The 22,221-nt window shown below is 42.7% G+C and overlaps 1 protein-coding gene across 1 annotated transcript in view; it reads left to right on the plus strand.

The window, feature by feature from the left end:
* Window positions 1–22,221, plus strand: part of FAM171A1 (family with sequence similarity 171 member A1) — a 127,459-nt gene that overhangs the window by 51,718 nt on the left and 53,520 nt on the right. Inside the window, exon 2 of the mRNA XM_055429245.2 lies at window positions 19,119–19,346. Within this exon, the coding sequence (XP_055285220.2) occupies window positions 19,119–19,346 (228 nt within the window). The remainder of the gene's footprint in view (window positions 1–19,118; window positions 19,347–22,221) is intronic.

Raw genomic sequence — 22,221 nt, forward strand, 5'->3', positions numbered from 1 at the left:
TCTTTGTTTTCTGAATGTTGAGCTTCAAGCCAACCTTTTCACTCTCCTCTTTCACTTTCATCAAGAGGCTATGTGTAAAATAGATAGCCAGTGGGAAGCTGCTCTATAGCACAGGGAGCCCAGCTCAATGCTCTCTGATGACCTAGAGGTAGTCCAAGATGGCGGGGGTAGTCCAAGAGGGAGGAGATATATGTATACATATAGCTGATTCCTGTTGTTGTACAGGAGAAACTAACACAACATTGTAAAGCAATTATATTCCAATTTTAAAAAAATTTTTTAAGTAAAATAGGAAATTTCACATTAAAAAATTAACATGCTATAGAGTGTTTCACTGTAAAGCAATATTGGGGCTTGTTTTAGGTGATTTTTTAAAGTGTGAGTTATAGAGAGTTCCTTGAATATCAGTTATTTCAGTAAATATGTACATTGGAAAATAAGATAATTTGGTTTCTGCTTACCTCTAGTATGTATTATATTCATGTTTAAGTTTTTTGCATTCATTAATTTATTATTCACAAATTGTATGGTAATAAGGAGTGAACAGGAAAGCAGAATGTACAAAGTTTAAAGTAGGACCACATTTATACCAAGAAATAGCTGTTTGTGTTAAGACTGTATTTTTTTTTTTAAGTTGAAAAACTAGGACAGCTATTTATGGAAATATTGATTGAAATAGGCTTTGTCGAAGTAATGTGTCTAAGCTGTTCCATATCTTTAAAAACTAACTTTCTGCTTTTAAAAACTAAGCGTTAGCAGATGTTTGCCTATTTACAAGACTTTCTCTTCAAACATTTATTAACTTTCACAATGAGGTAACAGTTTTGCTTTCTGTCTAATTACAGTACACACCCTTCCTAAGAAAACCCTCTATGTGTACTTGGATTGTATACTTGGACATGGAGTAGAACATATTGCACTTGGGTTGTGTGCATAGCAGCCACTTATTTTGAAAGATTAAAGCGTGAATATGGACAGCTTGAAAATGATAAAAATGTTAAATCCTTTCTAATAATTAAAAGTCTTGGGATTTCCCTGGTGGTCCTCCAGTGGTTAAGACTCTGTGCTTCCACTGCAGGGGGCGTGGGTTTGATCCCTCACTGGGGAACTAAGATCCCACATGCCAAAGGTGCAAACAAAAAAAAATGGTAAAAGTCTTCATTTTCCCTCATTGCCTCCCTGTTCCCAAATAAGCACTAAATATTCAACTAGCTGATTGATTGGAAAGGAAACACCACAATGCTGGAAGAACATATTTACATTTTTGTGGTGGTCAATGTGATTGTTTTAGAGTCTTCCTCAAGTTCCTTCCTATTTTAGGATAAAATCATAACTGTTTAATCCTGTGTGTGGCTCATTAGCTCAAGCTTTTTAAAACCCCATGGATGTTCCATGAGGGTCATGGGTTCAGTCCCCATATGGCCCATGTATATGGTGTCCAACTGCTCCAGGCAAGTGAGTGGGAAGTTATAAGATTTGTGTCTATTCACAGCTTCCTGAAAAACAAGTCAGCATTTGGCCCACTGAGGATGTGTGGGTGGTGTCATCCGTGCCTGGGTTAGCACATGGGAGCATGAAATAAGATCACTCAACAAAGACCATCTCACAGTACATTGGATCTAAGCATGCATCTGCACTCACGAAATATCATAATCTGGAGCCCTGGAAAGGATCACCAGGTCTTGCTAGAATCACTGTGGGCTGATGGAAAGCCTTATTCTAGGAAGTAGTCACTGTGGTGGGTGTTTGTACAATTTCGTTCTGATAAGAAAGAAGGTAGATGTGACCTAATTGAGCAGAAAAATGGGAATCCAGAAGTAATTGCTAGTTCTTTGTGTGAAGATTGTTGTGTCCAGGATACAGTTTTCTGCTACTGTCCTCATTTCTATTTTTTGGGTCAACCTTGAGAATCTTCACCCCAGACGGATGATCATGACCGTCAATTTCAAAAGAATTTCAATCTCATCCTAAAAAAGTTAAGCACATGACTAAATTTGCTGATATCAATGACAAAATGATTTAAACATCTTTCCTTTGCACAATTATAATACTTGAATGTGACTTTTTCAAAGGAGAACCAAAAGATATATTACCTGTCCTAGCCTCAGTGAAAGACCTGAACTTAAATCCATAACTTAAAATCTTTTTGCATCAACTGATTTGGATAAATGTGCTTCTGAGTGTGAAGATGGGGTGGACCTGGCAAGAAATATACAGTCAAGTTGTACCCAGATGTGAAAGCTGTGATGTGTTGATCGTAATAAGCATGAACTGCTTGGGTGGGTCCTTTGGAGGTCAGTGTCCAATGCTCTCAAACCCTGCCCTCATAATATTTTGACATCTGTTCCACTTGGAGCCTCTGTCCAGGTCTCTCTCCTCACCTGTGTTGAGAAGCCAGGGTCAGGAAGTTTTACCCTTCCTCCTGTTTCTGTCCACACCATTATGCACCCCACATATGCACCAGAAAGCCATTCTTTGTGGTCTTGGGACTGGACTTGAGTAGGAATCCTTCCATTAATTCTTCCGCCAATAGTCTTCCTCTGTTTTGGTCCACTTTGCCTATTTTTAAAAGGTGAATTGCTTCGCTCTCCTGCTCAAAAAACTTCAGTGACCCTCTGCTATCGAGAGTCTGCAATTTCTCACTCACTTCCTGATACACCAAGTCCTTTTATGACTGTCACAGAATCTGGAAGGTAACTTAGAGGTTCATCAGGTCTGATCGAAGTGCTCTATTGTGCCTGCCTGATGAGCCATTTCTTCTCACTTCTTAAGTATTTTCTGTGATATGGAACATACTATTTATCCATGCAACCAGCACTTTTAGAAAGTTCTTCTTCATCACAAGTGTAATCCTAACTAATTCTGCACCAGTTCTCTGGTCGTGGCTTATCCTCAGCCAGGAAACCCTGGAATCACCCTCTGTTTTAAAATATAGATATATTTGGCTGTGTTGGGTCTTTGTTGCTGTGCTCAGGGTTTCTCAGCAAGCGGGGTCTACTCTCTAGTTGTGATGTCCGGGCTTCTCATTGCGGTGGCTTCTCTTGTTGTGGAACTCGGACACTAGGCAAGTGGGCTCAGCAGTTGTGGCACACAGGCTTAGTTACTTGGGAGCATGTGGGATCTTCCAGAGCAGAGGTGGAACCTGTGTCCCCTGTATTGGCAGGTGGATTCCCAACCCCTGGACCACCAGGGAACTCCTGGATTGTATTATTATCAGGTATGGGAAGGTCAACAGACCAGGAGGTGACTGCCATGGAAGAGATCATTTGTTATGCTCATTTTCCCAAGAGGAAGGGGTACATCAGTCCACAGAGGGACACACAGGGAAGTACCAGGGCAGACAGGAGGCAAAGGACCTGAGAGGAGAACATAGACAAAAGCCTTTATTGCGGATTTCTTGTAAAAGAATGGGTGAAGCAGGGTAAGCAGGCCAGGCAGTGTTAGGATTGGCTAGTGTGAATAATTTCAGCAGGCTCTGGAACATGGGGGCTGTGTGCAGTTGTCTGATATCTGGCCCTGGGAAGATTAGAGCAGGTGGATAGCAACCTGGGGCTGTAATTCGAGCTCCATAAAGGAGATGGTTGGGGTGTGGGCTCTGGATGGGTTAGCTTGCAGCCGAAGGCAGGCTCACAGGTGAGCCCTCCAAGGTGAGCCCTCCAAGGTAATAATTTACCATCTCATGGTTATATGCAGAGTACATCATGAGGAACGCTGGGCTGGAAGAAGCACAAGCTGGAATCAAGATTGCTGGGAGAAATATCAATAACCTCAGATATGCAGATGACACCACCCTTATGGCAGAAAGTGAAGAGGAACTCAAAGGCCTCTTGATGAAAGTGAAAGAGGAGAGTGAAAAGGTTGGCTTGAAGCTCAACATTCAGAAAACTAAGATCATGGCATCTGGTCCCATCACTTCATGGGAAACAGATGGAAAAACAGTGGAGACAGTGTCAGACTTTATTTTTTGGGGCTCCAAAATCACTGCAGATGCTGATTGCAGCCAGGAAATTAAAAGATGCTTACTCCTTGGAAGGAAAGTTATGACCAACCTAGATAGTATATTAAAAAGCAGAGACATTACTTTGCCAACCAAGGTCCGTCTAGTCAAGGCTATGGTTTTTCCTGTGGTCATGTATGGATGTGAGAGTTGGACTATGAAGAAGGCTGATCGCCATAGAATTGATGCTTTTGAACTGTGGTGCTGGAGAAGACTCTCGAGAGTCCCTTGGACTGCAAGGAGATCCAACCAGTCCATTCTAGAGGAGATCAATCCTGGGTGTTCATTGGAAGGACTGATGCTAAAGCTGAAACTCCAATACTTTGGTCACCTCATGCGACGAGTTGACTCATTGGAAAAGACTCTGATGCTAGGAAAGGTTGGGAGCGGGAGGAGACGGGGACGACAGAGAATGAGATGGCTGGATGGCATCACTGACTCTGTGGACATGAGTTTGGGTGAACTCCAGGAGTTGGTGATGGACAGGGAGGCCTGGTGTGCTGTGATTCGTGGGGTCGCAAAGAGTCGGACACGACTGAGCAACTGAACTGAACTGAACTGGAATCAACTAGCCTTAGGAAATGCAGTCCCTCCTGGGTCAGAAAAGACCCAAGAGATCAAAATGGCAAAATGCAAAATAAACAGACACAATTTTTTAAATTAATTATTTTATTTTTTATTTGTTTTTGTGCTGGGTCTTTGCTGCAGTGCATGGGCTATTCACTGCATGCACAGGCTTTCTCTAGTTGCAGTGCCAGGGCTTAATTGTCCTGAGGCATGTGGGCTCTTAATTCCCTGATCAGGGATCAAACCCTCATCTCCTGCATTGGAAGGCAGGTTCTTAGCTACTGAACCACCAGGGAGGTCCCTAAAAAGACATGATTAATACACCTGTCCACTCTGATGATCCCATCTCAGGTACAAACAAGCTACGTAACTTGAATGAAAGCCTCCAGCTCCTCATGGGTACAGTGAAGGGGTCAAGGTTATAGCACAGCCAAGAGCTCACTCTGTCTTCTTTGTAGGAGTGAAGCCTCCAACACTTCCTACTACTTCTCCCCATCCCCAGGTTCCCAGGGGACATTTTACTCACAGGCACCCTCTCCCTCCCTAATAATGTGCAGGGAAAACCATTCGCCCTGGGCCACCCTGGAACTTCATTTTAATCTCTTTCACATGTGGACTTTTCTGCCTACCTTTGTGTCCTGAATTCTTTGGGCCAACGGGCTGTTTTGGGGGCACTCTTTGAACTTTTGAGTTCTGGTTGTTGTTGTTTGGTCGATAAGTCATGTCTGACTGTTTTGCAATCCCGTGGACTATAGCCCGCCAGAATCCTCTGTCCATGGTATTTCCCAGGCAAGAATACTGGAGTGGGTTGCCATTTGCTTTTCCAGGGGATCTTCCCAACCAGGGAACAGACCCACATCTCCTGCATTGACAGAGGGATTCCTTACATCTGAGCCACCAGGGAAGCCCCACTTTGAGTTTTGGGCCTGAGCCAAATGATTATTCTCTGTATACTCTATACCTGTGTTCCATTTAACAGGTGATATTTAATAATGCCTTTGTGAAGTGAAAGTGTTAGCCACTCAGTTGTGTCTGACTCTTTGTGCCATGGACTATAGCCCACTAGGCTCCTCTGACCATGGAATTTTCCAGGCAAGAATACTGGACTGGGTTGCCATGCTCTTCTCAAGGTGGAGCTAAAAATAGCCTGGATTTCCAAGTATAAGACAAAACATGGCAGACCTTCTGTACTACAACCTGGAAAAATAAATCTCCATCTTATGTTGCAGAATTATTAACTGAGTTGGCAGTGAAGAGGAGCATGGAACTCATTTTCAAAGCAGGAGCAGAAAATAAAATCCCTTTATTGACACTGATGCCAATACACGAGCTATAAAAGTTAGAAGGCAAAATATTAATCCATTTGGCACAAATGAAGAACCAATTCCATAAATGTAAATGGTGTGGAAAATATTATATGCTGACCATCACTGTGGAAAAATATCACAAGGACCAACTCTTCTATTGTTCAAAAGAGTCAGATTTTTTTCCCCTTCAGATCAAATTAAATTGTGTTGTGAAAACTTTTAAATTTCTTAGAAAATGCCTGTAAATTAGATTCCATAAATATTTGTGTTAATTAGAACATTATAAGGTTTTATAATATGTAGGCGTGAGCATAGTTTACAGTGCTGTCTCATTAAACGAGCATTTACTCAAACAGATGTAAAAAGCAGAAATGGTGTTTCACTAAACAAATGTACATTTTCAAATGTTAAATGGATAGCAGCTAATTAACAGAATTTTCATGGCATTCCTCAGTTTTTGCTTGTGATGACATAAATAGGACTTTTCAGCTCTTAAAGTTTAAAAGGGAGCTTAAATGATCAGTCCTTTGAAAATAAATACATGCATGCTGTGCCAAGTTGCTCAATCGTGTCTGACTCTTTGCACCCCATGGACTGTAGCCCGCCAGGCTCCTCTGTCCATGGGGATTCTCTAGGCAAGAATACTGGAGTAGGGTGCCATGCCCTCCTCCAGGGAATCTTCCTGACCCAGGAATACACACTGCATCATAATGCTTGGAGGGTAAACTCCTCAGATTCTGCTTCTCCCTCTTGTCCTGCAGGGAAGGCTGTGCCAGTGTAGAACATATTGGAATAACCCTAGAAATTTAGTGCAGCAGAGTGGTGGCTAGGTGGGAGTAGGTGTAGAGGTGTGGGAATGATTAGGATTTGCCAAGACAAAAGGGAAACCTTGGTCCTTCCTGATAGAGGGTTATTTTAGAATTTAAAAACGTGCTAGTTAAAAAGAACCTTCCTAAGTCAAAAGGCACTACCCAAGCCTGGGGCTGTCTTGTCTCGGTTGTTTTTTCTCTGACTCTCCCGCCCCCTCTCACAGGATCCTAGCCTCAGTACTTTCACAATTTCTGGGCTTCCTTGGATTCCTGAGTGGCTGTCAAGAACTGTAAAAGGGGGACTCCCTGGTGGTTCCATGGTTAAAACTGTGCTTCCATTGTAGGGGGCACAAGTTCTATTCCTGGTCAGGGGAACTAAGATCCTTCATGGCCTGCAGTCAAAGAAATAAATAAATAAAATATAATTGATATCTACAGTATTTAAAAAAAAAATTGGAAAGGGACTGAGAGTCTGCTCTCCTTGTCAGCTAGTAAGCTAGTCAGCTGTGGTTTTATAGATGCTGGAAGAAGACACAGGGTTTCCCAGGTGGCGCTAATGGTAAAGAACCTGCCTGCCAGTCCTGGAGACATAAGAGACCCAGGTTTGATCCCTGAGTTTGGAAGATCCCCTGGAGGAGGACATGGCAATCCCCTCCAGTATTTTTGCCTGGAGAATCCCACGGATAAGAGCCTGGCTGGCTGCAGTCCATAGCGTTGCAAAGAGTTGGACAAGTCTAAAGCGAATTAACATGCACACACAAAAAAAACACATTTTGGAATCAAAGACTCACAGCAGTAGCATTGCCAGAGGATCAGCAATCTCATCCTTATGCTTTTCCTAGAGGGCAACTCAGAGAGGGTCCAGTGATACGTGTACATGAGATAGGTTATGTTACAGGAGAGAAGCCTGTGCTAAGTTGCTTCAGTTGTGCCTGAAGCATATTTGTGCCATATTTTACATTCCACATATAAATGATATCATATGTTATTTCTCTTTCTCTTTCTGACTTCACTTAGTATGATAATCTCCAGGTACATCCTTGTTGCTGTAAATGGCATTATTTTGTTCTTTTTTATGGCTGAGTAGTATTCCATTGTATATATGTCCTGCATTTTATCCATTCATCTGTCTAAGGACATTTGGGTTGTTTCCATGTTTGTCTACTGTGAATAGTGCTGCTATGAACATAGTGGTGCATGTATCTTTTTCAAATTATAGTTTTGTCTGAGTATATGCCCAGGAGTGGGCTTGCTGAATCATATGGTAATTCTATTTTTAGTTTTCTGAATAACCTCCATACTGTTCTCCATAATGGTTGCACCAAATTACATTCCCACCAAGAGTGTAGGAGGGCTCCCTTTTCTCCACACCATCTCCACCATTTAAATAAACATCCTTGAAGAGACAGTCCACAACCACTGGTAGTCAGTGCCTGGCTCATGAAATGTGCAGAAATGCGGGAGCCCATGAGAATTCATGTTCAGCAGAACATTAACAACTTCTGCCACCCCTCCAGCTCTCTGTGTCCTTGGGAATTGTCAGTGATGGGTGTGAAGGAGAAAGAGTGTCTTCCACAAACCACAGTCAGCCGTAGTCAGCTCCTTGCTTGAACCTTTTGAAGAAGGCATTTATAAACTTCCTAAAAACCTTTGACGATCCTTGTTTCAGAGTCAGATGTTGGGAAAGAGAAAGCTCATGAACCTTCACCATGTGCTGTGCTGCATGCCAGCCCCTTACACTTACCGTCTCATGGCAGCTCTCAGAGTTATGGGGGGCATCTCCTGCATTTTTTTACAGATGGGAAAACTCCAGTTAAGAGCACAGAGCAGTAAGTGGAGAGAAGAGAGACAAATCCAGGTGGTCAGAGCCCCAAGCCCTGTGCTCTGCAAAACGCACTGCAATGAAAAACGTCTTTCCTTTTTCATTTTTCTTCCATTGAGAGGCTTTTGGAGGAGGAAGCGGTGTGAGGGGTGGTTTTGAGATTTTGTTTCACCAGGTAAAGTTAGAGGAACACTGGCAAGGCGGCAAAATCAGGAATGATCTTGTGCCCACAGACACCTTACATACATCATCCCCGTTCTTCTCCTATGAATCCTACAATGTTTTCAAGGCAGTTGGAACCCCTGGTATATGGATGAAGAAATGGAGACTCATGAGGGCTAAAGTCTTGCCAGCTCGTTCCTTTCCTGACCTCCCTCATGCTGATTAGCTACGGTACTTTGGGATGCCATGCCTCCAATTTTCCCCTTCTCAGAGCACAGTCTACCCATCTGGATGCTGCAAAATTAGACCCTTGACCACTTTTCATTAGCCTCCTCACCTGAGTCCCGGGATATGGCAACCTATAGAGATTTCCCAGGACAAATATTCTAGAAACATAGTACTTAGTTTGTCTCCTGGAGACTATGAGAACAAACATGTTTCTCTCCGCCTTTATGTTTCTCAGATTCTGGAATTTATTTGCTTGTTTACTTATTAATCAAAGTAAACAAAAAAAAAGGAATGGAGACTCAAAAGAGGCTGACGGACTTGACTGAGACCACAAAACTCTGAAATGAGGAGCCTGGAAGCTGACCCCAGATGATTTGGCTGTGAAACATGTTCTGTACATGCCCCCCGTACCTCCCGCCCTCCCAGCACTGCCACCCCCCCCCCATAGTTCATATCCAAGACCCTAAAGCACCCTAGTAATTAAGCTTCATCTAAAACAGAAAAGAAAAAATTTTATGGGTATATATATAGAATTTCTAAGAATTTTATTTTTTAATTTTTCATTTCTATACAATTTTTAAAGATTACTTTCCATTTACAGTTCTGAAAAGAAAATTTTAATAATAGGTCCACTCTAGCTTGTTAAGTCAGAGAAGGCAACGGCAACCCACTCCAGTACTCTTGCCTGGAAAATCCCACGGGCGGAGGAGCCTGGTGGGCTGCAGTCCATGGGGTCGCGAAGAGTCGGACAGGACTGAGCAACTTCCCTTTCACTTTTCACTTTCATGCATTGGAGAAGGAAATGGCAACCCACTCCAGTGTTCTTGCCTGGAGAATCCCAGGGACAGGGGAGCCTGGTGGATTTCCGTCTGTGGGGTCGCACAGAGTCGGACAGACTGAAGGAACTTTGCAGCAGAAGCAGCAGCTTGTTAAGTAACTCTGTTTCTCTGGAAAGAGAAACGCATGTGTGTAATTTAACCATTGCTCTGACCACAGCTGCTTCAAGGACCTTTGTCTCTCATGTTTTGATCTTGTATCTTTATCTTTCAGTAGTGACATTTCAAATGCCAACAAGCCTCACACACTTGGACTATTCACAACCTTCCAACAAGTCTCTTTGGTTTCCTTTTTTGCCCCTTTTAAAAAATTCTAAAAGCAATTCATGTCAGCTTCCTCACAACTAGCACCATTTAGCACTTTCTAACTGGTCTCTTCCTAGAGAGAGAAATGACTTGCTAAAAAAATTTTTTTAAATAATAAACATCTGAAAGCTTCTTATTCAAAAGAAATGCCGTGTAATTTTGCTCTTGACTGAGACCTGGACAAACTATTAAAAGTGCATATCCTTAGATATAAGGTGATCTGGAAAGACATACACACACAGAGAGAGAATTTTTCCTCCACCAGGTTCCCTTGGCAACAATTCCATGAACATCTTCCAACACATCTTTAAATCTTGGCTGTGGTGTGTATGTTAATTTTATAGACATGCTTAATGTTGCTCATTAACTTCACAGTTTGCAGATTCTTCCAAATTCTCTTAAGGGGACTTTGTACCTTTGTGAAAAGCTTAAAATACCAGTAAAACCGAAGTCTTCTTCAAGTGGTTGCTTATAGTGATTTCCTTACAAATCCCTCCGGGTTCTCTTGTCACTGCAGTGTTGCATCATCACTATTCGTTTCTTTAACTGTGAAGGAGATTGTATGAAGCTTAGAGAAAAAGTTACCATATTTACACTTCTCTGTTGTAGTCATAATATATTTTTCCCATAGTGGCTTAGATGGTAAATAATCCGCCTGCAATGCAGGAGACCTGGGTTCAATTCCTGGGTCAGGAAAATCCCTCTGGAGACAGGAATGGCAACCCACTCCAGTATTTCTGCCTGGGAAATCCCATGGACAGGGGAGCCTGGCGGGCTACAGTCCAGTTCAGTCGCTCAGTTGTGTCTGACTCTTTGCGACCCCATGAACTGTAGCACGCCAGGCCTTCCTGTCCATCACCAATCCCGGAGCCCATCCAAACCCATGTCCATTGAGTCGGTGATGCCATCCAACCATCTCATCCTCTGTCATCCGCTTCTCCTCCTGCCCTCAATCTTTCCCAGCATCAGGGTCTTTTCAAATGACTCAGCTCTTCACATCAGGTGGCCAAAGTATTGGAGTTTCAGCTTCAACATCAGTCCTTCCAATGAACACCCAGGACTGATCTTCTTTAGGATGGACTGGTTGGATCTCCTTGCAGTCCAAGGGACTCTCAAGAGTCTTCTCCAACACCACAGTTCAAAAGCATCAATTCTTCAGTGATCAGCTTTCTTCACAGTCCAACTCTCACATCCATACATGACCACTGGAAAAACCATAGCCTTGACTGGATGGACCTTTGTTGGCAAAGTAATGTCTCTGCTTTTTAATATGCTGTCTAGGTTGGTCATAACTTTCCTTCCAAGGAGTAAGCGTCTTTTAATTTCATGGCTGCAATCACCATCTGCAGTGATTTGGGATCCCAGAAAAATAAAGTCGGCCACTGTTTCCACTGTTTCCCCATCTATTTGCCATGAAGTGCTGGGACCGGATGCCATGATCTTAGTTTTCTGAATGTTGAGCTTTAAGCCAACTTTTTCACTCTCCTCTTTCACTTTCATCAAGAGGCTCTTTAGTTCTTCTTCACTTTCTGCCATAAGGGTGGTGTCATCTGCATATCTGAGGTCATTGATATTTCTCCCAGCAATCTTGATTCCAGCTCATGCTTCCTCCAGCCTAGTGTTTCTCATGATGTACTCTGCATATAAGTTAAATAAGCAGGGTGACAATATACTGCCTTGACGTACTCCTTTTCCTATTTGGAACCAGTCTGTTGTTCCATGTCCAGTTCTAACTGTTGCTTCCTGACCTGCATACAGGTTTCTCAAGAGGCAGGTCAGGTGGTCTGGTATTCCCATCTCTTTCAGAATTTTCCACAGTTTATTGTGATCCACACAGTCAAAGGCTTTGGCATAGTCAATGAAGCAGAAATAGAAGTTTTCCTGGAACCTCTTGCTTTCTCCATGATCCAGCGGATGTTGGCAATTTGATCTCTGGTTCCTCTGCCTTTTCTAAAACCAGCTTGAGCATCTGGAAGTTCACAGTTCACTTATTGCTGAAGCCTGTCTTGGAGAATTTTAAGCATTACTTTACTAGCGTGTGAGATGAATGCAGTTGTGCGGTGGTTTGAGCATTCTTTGGCATTGCCTTTGGGCTACAGTCCATGGGGTTGCAAAGAGTCTGACACGACTGAGTGACTAACACTTTCTCTTTCATATCTGAGGAAAACAAGGATGCTCTGTTAGATTTATATATGTGCATCGATTTTTATGGGAAAGTTCTTAAAAACTGGAACTGAAGCTTTTTCTTTTCGATATATTTAGTATCATTTTGGTGTTCAATAACTGCTTCAATTCTGATTTCTTTGAAGAGTTAAAGCATTCTTTTATTTTAAATTGGTTTGAATTTTTTCAGAAAAGTTTCCCCCAAGATAAGCAATTATATTTTCATATAGTACTTCTAAAGCTACATTGACATGATTTCTGCTGTCATTTAAAAAGATTGGGATTGTGTCAGTGTCATTTGCTGTCAGATAACTTTTAGGTGCAATCATAGAAACCCAGTTAAATTATTTTGCTTGGGAGTACTTGTTTATATATGTAAGTTGTACAGTTGAATCAGGTAAATCCAGCAGTAGTTTTTGGTTTATTCTGGGATGTTTACCCTAAATAAACCCTTGATTAGTTGCAAGAGTATAATCACTTTAAAGTTGCTTTTACAGCATAACCTGTGTGTGGAAGCAGCCTCAGAAAGCCTCATTTTTTACCAGGTATAATAGCAGAGAATGACTTCTGCCATTTAACTTACTGGTGAATAGACAGACTTAACAGCATCTTCATTCAAAAAATCATAGCAGGTTGTTTGTATTTGAGTATTGCATTTTCTATTTCCATTATGGAGTGCTTCAAGTACAGGGAGAGAAGGCATCTTATCACTTGAAAAAAAATATGTCATACATGTATATGTCATGTTTTCTATGTACATTATCATAGCTTCTTTAATTGCTGTACTTCTGTGAATGTTTATCGTGTATTTCTACGTTCTTGGCAATTTGGTGTTGTTGCTTAGAAAGTGTAATTAACGAAATGATCTGCAGTTCTGTCCTCTTTATATATCTCTTATGGGAAAGGAGAAGAATCCACTGGTTTATGGCACCAGAGATCCTGACAGCTCTGCCAAGACATAAGTTCAGGTATGAGAAGGACAGACACAAGGGGTTGAGGTGAGAGAATATTCTGTGTGCAGAGCCTGTGGAGTAGTAGTTGTCAAGCAGAGAAAGAGGTAAGAAGTGGATGCAAGCCTTCTCCTTGGGCCCTCCAGCTCACTCACCGTTGGGCCAGCAGATGAGCAAGGGGCCCAGGGAACTGGCCGGGGGCTGCGTCTACAGGGCTCCAGAGTTCTCGCCAAGACCACCCAATGGCCAGACCCAGGCCTTGAGGCTGCAGTGACCCTCTCCCCCATCCCCACCTCTATGACCTCATGGCAGTGGCCATCTGCATAGGACACAGTCTGTGGGACCCAGCCCCCGCCATTTGGGCTGCCTGAGGAGCCTGAAAGCCAGTTGGGTCCTGGGTGCCTGGCTCCCTAAGCCATAACAGCTGGACAGCGTCTGGGGACCTGGCCTGAGGAAGCCACCAGCCTAGATCTTCTTCCTCTCAGCCAGGACTGGACCTCACAGGATGAAAGTCATACCTTGGGACCTTTCTTGTCAAAACAGAGTAACATTGGCGTGGTGGAGTTTTACAGGAATGTTAGCTGACTGTGACCTGACCTCAGGAACAAACGCTCAGACACCAAGAAGTTTACAACGCAGCCCTCACCTCCCTCACCTTTCCTAGAAAAGGGCTTCGCTGAGAGCTTTCGGGGAATTTGCGGTTTTTAAGGCATGAGCCACCTGTCTTCTTGCGCAGCCCTCCACACTCTGATGTTTTAGTATTGTTTGGCCTTTCTGTGCATTGGGCACACCGACTTGTATTTCAGTAACAATATTACACAGTCTATAATGTTATAGATATGTCTCTTTTAGAAAATATATAATTTGTTTAAAGGATATGATTCACTAATTTTTTTTTTAATCAAACTGTTGAAAAACAAAGGAAAAGTACAATGAGTCCCCTACATATGAATGAGTTCCATTCTGAGAGCGCATTCATAAGCCAAATTTTTTCATAAGCCCAACAGAATTATTCTAGGTACCCACCTAACACAATTGGCTATATAGTACTCTACTGTAATAGATTTATTATACTTCTCACACAAATGATACATAAAAAAACAAAGAAAAATACATGTTTCATCTTACAGTATAGTAATCTTACAAACATGTGAACTAACATGATTATACATGAGAATGCACATTCATACAATTCACTAAATTTTAAGAAGAAAATAAAATTGAACAATGTAAGATACAAATGCACTCTATGACTCCAGAGAAAATAAATTACAAGAAAACACTAAAATAAAATGCATTCTTGTTTTATCAGATATCTTACACAGTAAGATAAACCTTTCATATTTCCAAAAGAAGTAAGTGGATAGAAAACTGCCCCTTTACATGGCCAGCTCAGGATATACCTATATTTGCTGTATAAAGAAGTGGCAATTCTATAAATATACAGATATTGTTAAAAGTTAGCACCAAGTAGTATGGAGCAGAATCTCTTCAAGCAAAGGTCAGGTAATGTTTTAAAAATAACCTCCCATTTAGAAAATATTTTCAAATGACTAATTTTTTATATTTTGACATAAGAGATGGGAAGCTGTTGTGACTCCCCTGAATTTGAGTTAAATATAACTAATCACAGCGCTGGAGACTGAGTCCAGTGACTCGCTTTTCTGCTGCTCTCCCTGATGGTCAGCAGCACAGGGCATTTGGGCAGCTTCGACTGAAAGCCTGTGCTTGATATGCTGGTGGAAATGGATTTTCTTTCCACAGAGCCTGATGGGCCAACCCAGCAAACACTGGGTTCCCAGCGAGGTGGGTTTTTCTTCCCTTCACCAAAAGGGAAGAAAAATATTAAAATCCCAGCATCAAGGCCAATTTGAGGGAGTATAAAAAAGCATGAAAAATGGACAGAGGAAGCCAGAAACTTCACAGAAAGAAACCATAAAAAAAAAAAGAGAGAGAACGATGGAGCCCATAGATTTCACTTTTCCTTCCATGATAAGTCAGATCTTTTTCCAGTAGTTGTGAAACCGAGGCTTGGTGGCTGTTTAGACTGAGATGAGCTTGGTCCTCCCAGCTGTGTTCCTGGTGAGACCTACAGAAGGGGCTGTGACTGTAGGAAAGATGAAGAATGTTGATTGTAGAGTTGGCATGAGAAGTTATGAAGTAAATGTCTTCCATCATTTGTGGGAAAAAACTAAAGACATAAATTACTATTTGAAGATAAAAGGGGAGGAGAGGAGGCATGGCCCCTCGGTGTCTACAGGCAGTTCTGCTAAGTACTGTGCACCTGTGAAGGGTGCACTGCAATTCCTTCCTCTTGCTCCTGCTGTGGTGTTTGCTGTAAACTTGCTGTGTGGGTGCCTGCTCTCCAACCAGCAATTTGAAACAGACTTGTCTCCTTTAGTTCTAAGTCTGTGGCAGATAGGAGATGATGAAAAGATCATGCTGGACTAAAAGATAATGTTTAGTGTTCTACCCACCAAGCAGATAACGCTCTTTGAAAATGACTTGGTTTTTTGCCCACAGAGTCAAACTTTTCAAATCTGCCAAGAGTAAAGGAGTTCTGAATTATAGGGGAGGAAGAATTCCTGAGCACTTGTTTTTTCCCTCTTGATTCTACCACTGGTCCATGAGAATTTGAGAAACATGCTGTAGAGGCGATAACTGAATTCCTGATCATGAAATAATGCTGAGTAAGAGTGTGAAACAAGAAGGGGGTCTGAGCATACACTCCCAGGGTCCACCCACCATGCGCTGCAGAATTGGAACCCATGATGGATGCAGTGGTATTCAGGGTTCTCCAGAGAACAGAGCCAATGAGATGTATGTGCCTATAGGAAGAGATTTATTCTAAGGAACTGGCTAACATGATCATGGAGGCTGGCAAGTCCCAAGGTCTAAAGGGTAAGCCAGCAAACCAGATGTCCTGGAGAGATGATGGTATAGTTCTAGTTCAAACACGGGTAGACTTGAGATCAGGAAGAGCTGACATTCAGTTCAAGTCTGCAAGCAGAAATGCCAATGTTCAGAGGCTGGTGGGCAAGAGGAAGTCTCCCTCTACTCTGAGGGGACTTTTTGTTCTCTTCAGGCCTTCAGCTGATTGGACAAGGCCCACCCACATGAAAGAGGGTGATCTGCTTTACTCAGTTAAATGTTCATCTCCTCCAAATCACCCTTACAGACATACTCAGGATAATGTTTTTTTTATGGAAGTATAGTTGATTTACAATGTTGTGTTAGTTTCTGTTGTATAGCAATATGATTCAGTGTGTGTGTATATATTTCCAGTATGGTTTATTACAGGATATTGAATATAGTTCTGGGTACTATACAGTAGAACCTTGCTGTTTATCTATTTTATATATAGTAGTTTGTATCTGTCAATCCCAAACTCCTAATTTATCCCTCTCCCACACCTTCCCCTTTGGTAACTGTAAGTCTGTTCTCTATGTCTGTGAGTCTGTTTCTGTTTTGTAAATAAGTTCATTTGTGTCATATTTTAGATTCCACATATAAGTGATGAAAGTGTATTAGTTGCTCAGTTGTGTCTGACTCTGCAACCCCATGGACGGTAGCTCACCAGGCTCTTCTGTCCATGGAATTCTCCAAGCAAGAATATTGGAGTGGGTCTCCATTTCCTTCTCCAAGTGATATTGTATGGTGTTGGTCTTTCTTTTTCTGACTTACCTCACTTAATATGATTATCTCTCATTCATGTTACTCTAGATGACGTTATTTCATTCTTTCTTATGGCTAAGTAACAGTCCACTGTATATATATACCACATCTTTTTTATCCATCTGTTGATGGATATTCAGGTTGCTTCCATGTCCTGCCTACTGTAAATAGTGCTGCTATGAACACTGAGGTGCATGTATCTTTTCAAATTAGAATTTTCTCTGGATATATCCCCAGGAGTAGATCTTACTGTGTATTTAGGTCTAGGGCCATTTATAGGGTCTTGCTTTTCTCTGCAAAATGAGGTAAATAAATAGTATGTAGTGCCCCACCTCTTCTCAGAGGGTGAGATAGTTGGATGGCATCATTGACTTGATGGACATGAGTTTAAGCAAGCTCCAGGAATTAGTGATAGACAGGGAAGCCCGGTGTGCTGCAGTCCATGGGGTCGCAAAGATTCAGACAAGACTGAGCGACTTAACTGAACTGCCCCACCTGATGATAAGGTCACTCCCCTGTTTGTCTTTTAATGGGAATAATCTTGTTTGCGGTTGAATGGATAATATAAGTGCTTCTATAAAAATGATACCCCAGTGGGACATTTCTGTAACTTTCAGTCAATTTTGCTGTGAACCTAAAACTGCTTTTAAAAATAAAGTCTAATTTTTAAAATATGAGCTAAATCTAGACCTACCGAATGGGTGGGCTGTTCCTGCTGTTCTTTATTCATATAAATAAAACAAATTGCAAAATTTTAATACATATGACACCCCAGTAGTCTGTAATAATTACCTAATCACAATAATGTGTTTTCACATCCGGTTACACCAAAAGAAGTCGCTAAATAATCTTTTTCAAGGTATATAATTGCAGAATATATACTAGGCTTCCTATATTAGAAGAAATTCAAGTGGTAGAACCCAGGGCATTGATTATAAGAAAACGCTTTTCTTTTTTTACTTAATTTTTATTGGAATGTAGTTGCTTTAAGATGTTATGTTAATTTCTACTGTACAGCAAAGTGAATCAGCTGCATGCATACAGATAATCCCCTCTTTTTTGGATGTCCTTCCCATTTAAGTTACCACAGAGCACTGAGTATAGTTCCCTGAGCGATAAACTCCTTACTAGATTCTCATTAATGATCTATTTGATACATAATAGTGTATGGATGCGGAGAAGGCAATGGCAAGCCACTCCAGCACTCTTGCCTAGAAAATCCCATGGATGGAGCAGCCTGGTAGGCTGCAGTCCGTGGGGTCGCTAAGGGTCGGACACGACTGAGCGACTTCACTTTCACTTTTCACTTTCACACATTGGAGAAGGAAATGGCAACCCACTCCAGTGTTCTTGCCTGGAGAATCCCAGGGACGGGGGAGCCTGGTGGGCTTCCGTCTATGGGGTCACACAGAGTCGGACACGACTGAAGTGACTTAGCAGCAGCAGCAGTATATGGATGGCACTACCGACTCGATGGATATGAGTTTGAGTGAACTCTGGGAGTTGGTGATGGACAGGGAGGCCTGGCATGCTGCGATTCATGGGGTCGCAAAGAGTCAGACACGACTGAGCGACCAAACCGAATATATGTGTGTATCTTTTTCAAATTACTTGCTTAGATAGTCTGCCCACCCCCTTGGTTGTACTGTGTGCAGGGACTACTTTTCAGTCATGTCTTCATGATTATAAGCACAGCAACCCTGAGTTGTATACATCCATGTTCATCACAGACTGTTGAACAATTTTGCTGCAAATCTTAGTGCCTGCAGGATCCTTGTGTAGCAGCCTGAGCCTTGCTTAGGCTGTGTTTACCAGCAACACTGGGCAGGATCAGAAAGCATTGTGTTTGTTGCACAGTGTCTTAAAGGAATAGAGATTTCTCTCTCAATTATTGTTGAGGGGAGCTGGGAGGAGCCAGGAGGAAAGGAGTTTGTTATAGGCAGTGGTTTTGAAGAGGATAAGGAATCATGTAAAGTAAAAAAGAATTGCTAAGAAGAGAACGTTTCTGGTTAAAACAGTTTATATTTTGGATGTAGATCTAGAATTTTTTTTTTCTAATTAAAGAAATTTTTTGGCTGCACCTGCGGGATCTCAGTTCCCCCACCAGGGATCCAACTTGTGCACTCTGCATTGGATGCACGAAGTCTTAACCATTGGACCACCAGAAAAGTCCTCAGTCTAGATTATCTAAGCATATCCCATGAATACTTTCTACCTCCCTTTGCTGTTATTACAGAATCACTGTTAGAGTTCCCCAGTTAATAACCAGTTCTTTGTTGCTCTGTCCTTCTTCCAGAGGTCACCCTGAAGGTCCACATCAGTGATGCCAGCACCCATCAGCCTGTCCCTGATGCGCTCATTGAGATTTTCACCAACCAGGTCTCCATTGCTTCTGGTACCTCGGGAACAGATGGCGTTGCCTTCATCAAATTCCAGTATAAGCTGGGCAGTCAGCTGATTGTCACAGCCACAAAGCATGCCTACGTGCCAAACTCTGCCCCCTGGAAGCCCATCCGGTTACCTGGTAAGGTGGTCTTTACCTTTCTCTAAAACAGGGCATATAATCAGGCTAGGGGTGGAGTCAGACACAGAAATGATTTTGTAAGCGTTAAGTCAGACAACTAGGAAAATACATGTGCATTCTCTGCCCTAGTTTTTGGTGCCCCTTATGTGCATGCAGGGAAGGTGGAATCTGGTGTGAAGCTGGTTGGGCTCCACATTGCTATTTGTACAATGGAACCAAAGCCTTTTCTACTCATTTCTCCACTGTTCCGTTCTATACATGATGGGTCATAACCAGCCAGTGGCATTGGGACAGTGCTCTGAAATGGGGCTTCCTCATCTCACTTTAGCATCTGAGAGCAAGGCTGCCAAAAGGTGGGCATGATGGCCAGACTGTCTTTCTCTGTCCCACCTTACCTGCTCAGGAAAAGCACTCCTGGGGCTCCTCCACTCTTAATGTTCCATTCCACTTCTGGCGCGTCTAATCACCAACTGTGTTGTGGTGTTTCCACACATCCGGCAGTGTGCCGCCGAGTCTGCAACCCCAACTGGTACTTGCTAGCTTACCAGTTTATTATAAAGGTGATTAAAGGACCAGCCGGATGAAGACATGTGTAGGGCAAAGTCTGTGGGAAGAGGCATGGAGACTCCATCCCTGGCCAGCTGTACCACCTCCTAGCACCTCTGGTGCTCACCAACCAAGAGGCTCACCCAACCCCATCCTCTTGGATTTTATGGAAACTTCATCATGTAGGCATAACTGATTAAAGCATTAGCCATTAGTGATTGATTCAACCTTCAGCAACTCTCTTCTCCCTGGAGGTCAGGGGAAGAGGACGGTGAGACTGAGAGATTCCAGCCTCTAGTCACACGATCATGAAGCTTTCCAAAAAGTCATTATATTAACTGAAACTCCCATTGAAAGCCCCATGCATTTGATATGAATAACAAAAGATTCCTTTATTGCCCTTATCATTTAGGAAATTCCAAGGGTTTTAGGAGCTGTGAGCCAGAAATGAGACCCAGACCAAATATATATTACATATTATAAATCACAATATCGCATGATCATTCACCCCTGCAAAGCAGTTGGCCTACCACCAGGGGCAAGGATGGTGCCTGACCTGAGTTCAGCCAGGGATGGGGTAGGTGGGAGCAGCAGATGGTGCCCCCTCTGTCCCTTTACTTCAGACTCCATCTAGTGCCTGGACCACATTATCTGCCAGCACATTTGTTGCCAGGGTAATGGGGGAGGATGGACTTCGGAAACCAGATGACCTGGGTTCTGGCTCCAAATCTATGCTTGAGCCCCCTCCAGCTTAGATGCTAGTCTCTGCAAGATGGAGCTGATACCACCTTGTAGAGCAGTTCTGAGTAACGTAGGTGCACTCACTCACAGTGTCTAAAACATGGTAAGTGCTCAACAAATGCGTAGCACCTAACACGGTGCCTGGCGCAAGGCCAGTATTTGTGCTCTCCTCTGCACCACTGGACCTGCCCCATCAGGGTTCCCATTGCCTCTGGGGTCCATGGAAGCTAAGTGTGGCTATGCCTGTCTCATCCAGCCCCAGCACCAACCCTCATCCACAAAATTCTCTTTAGTTCAGTTTATACTTGTCAAGTGCCTTCTATATGTCAGACACTGCCCTGGTCACTGAGAATACAAATCTAAAGACTCAGGACTTGCTTCTGGAAGGTTTATCCATTAGTTATGAAGTCAGCCACAGAAGCCAGTTCCTCCTGATGGGATCAATACTCTGATAGGTTTATGTGCAGATGGGGATGCTGGGGAGGATAGGTCCACCAGCCTACATGAGCGAATGAAGGAGTTTCCTGGGGAGGCTGAGAGGGCAGCTGAGTCTTGAGGATGAATAGATATTAGCATCAGAAGATGCTTGTAAAAACATACAGATTCCAGGACTCACCCATTTGACTGGACAGATTGACCAAGGAAAATGGATTTTAATAAGCAGTTCCTACTCCTCACAATAACCCCCACCCCCCAGGTATTTATGGATAAAAATGTTCACTGTAATTTGGGACCACTGCTTTGAGAGCTATGGAAAGTGGGTTGGAAATAGGTACAATTGAGGAAATCCTTTAGGAACATTTTAGAGAAAAGGAGATAAACCTGAGGAATATTTAGCAGGCAGAATTCAGAAAGCCTTGGAGAATGGGTGGGAGAGATACAAGGGAAAGAACATTGAATGAATGTGAGTTGAATCTCAAATTTCTGACTGGTGATGGAGTGGATAGAATAACAGATAGGCGATGGGCCACCTTGTGGTTCCCTAAGGTTGACTGGATTAATGCTGTTGAGTGAAAGAAATCCCTTACTCCCTCCCTGTGTGTATCCCTCTCTCCAAGCTTGGGGCTCCTACAAAAGTGGGTGGAGGTGGGGGTCGAGGTGCAGGAGATGGGAAGGAAAAGAATGAGTGTTGGGGTCATAGTCAAAGATGAATATAGCGTAGATTGGATTTAAGCTGCCTGTGGGACACCAAGCATGTTCAGCCCTTAGTTTCCACTTTCTGGCTATTATGGCTGATGTTGCTATGAACTTTCATGTACAAGTGTTTGCATGAACACATATTCTCAGTTCTCTTGGGCATGTACCTGGGAGTGGTGTTTCTGGGTCACATGGTGACTCTTTGTTTAACATTTGGAGGGTTGCTTTCCCAGCGCTAAGGTCCATCCTTATCTTTGTCAGGGCACTTTGTCACATTCTGCTTGTCATGTAGCTATTGGTTGTGTGTCTTAGCCTCCTTCTAATGTAGATCATGGAGAAAGCAAGAGAGTTCCAGAAAAACATCTATTTCTGCTTCATTGACTATGCCAAAGCCTTTGACTGTGTGGATCACAATAAACTGTGGAACATTCTGAAAGAGATGGGAATCCCA

This window comes from Moschus berezovskii, chromosome 15, assembly GCF_049115385.1.
Source record: "Moschus berezovskii isolate FMDL1 chromosome 15, NW_MosBer_1.0, whole genome shotgun sequence".
Classification (NCBI taxonomy): domain Eukaryota; kingdom Metazoa; phylum Chordata; class Mammalia; order Artiodactyla; family Moschidae; genus Moschus; species Moschus berezovskii.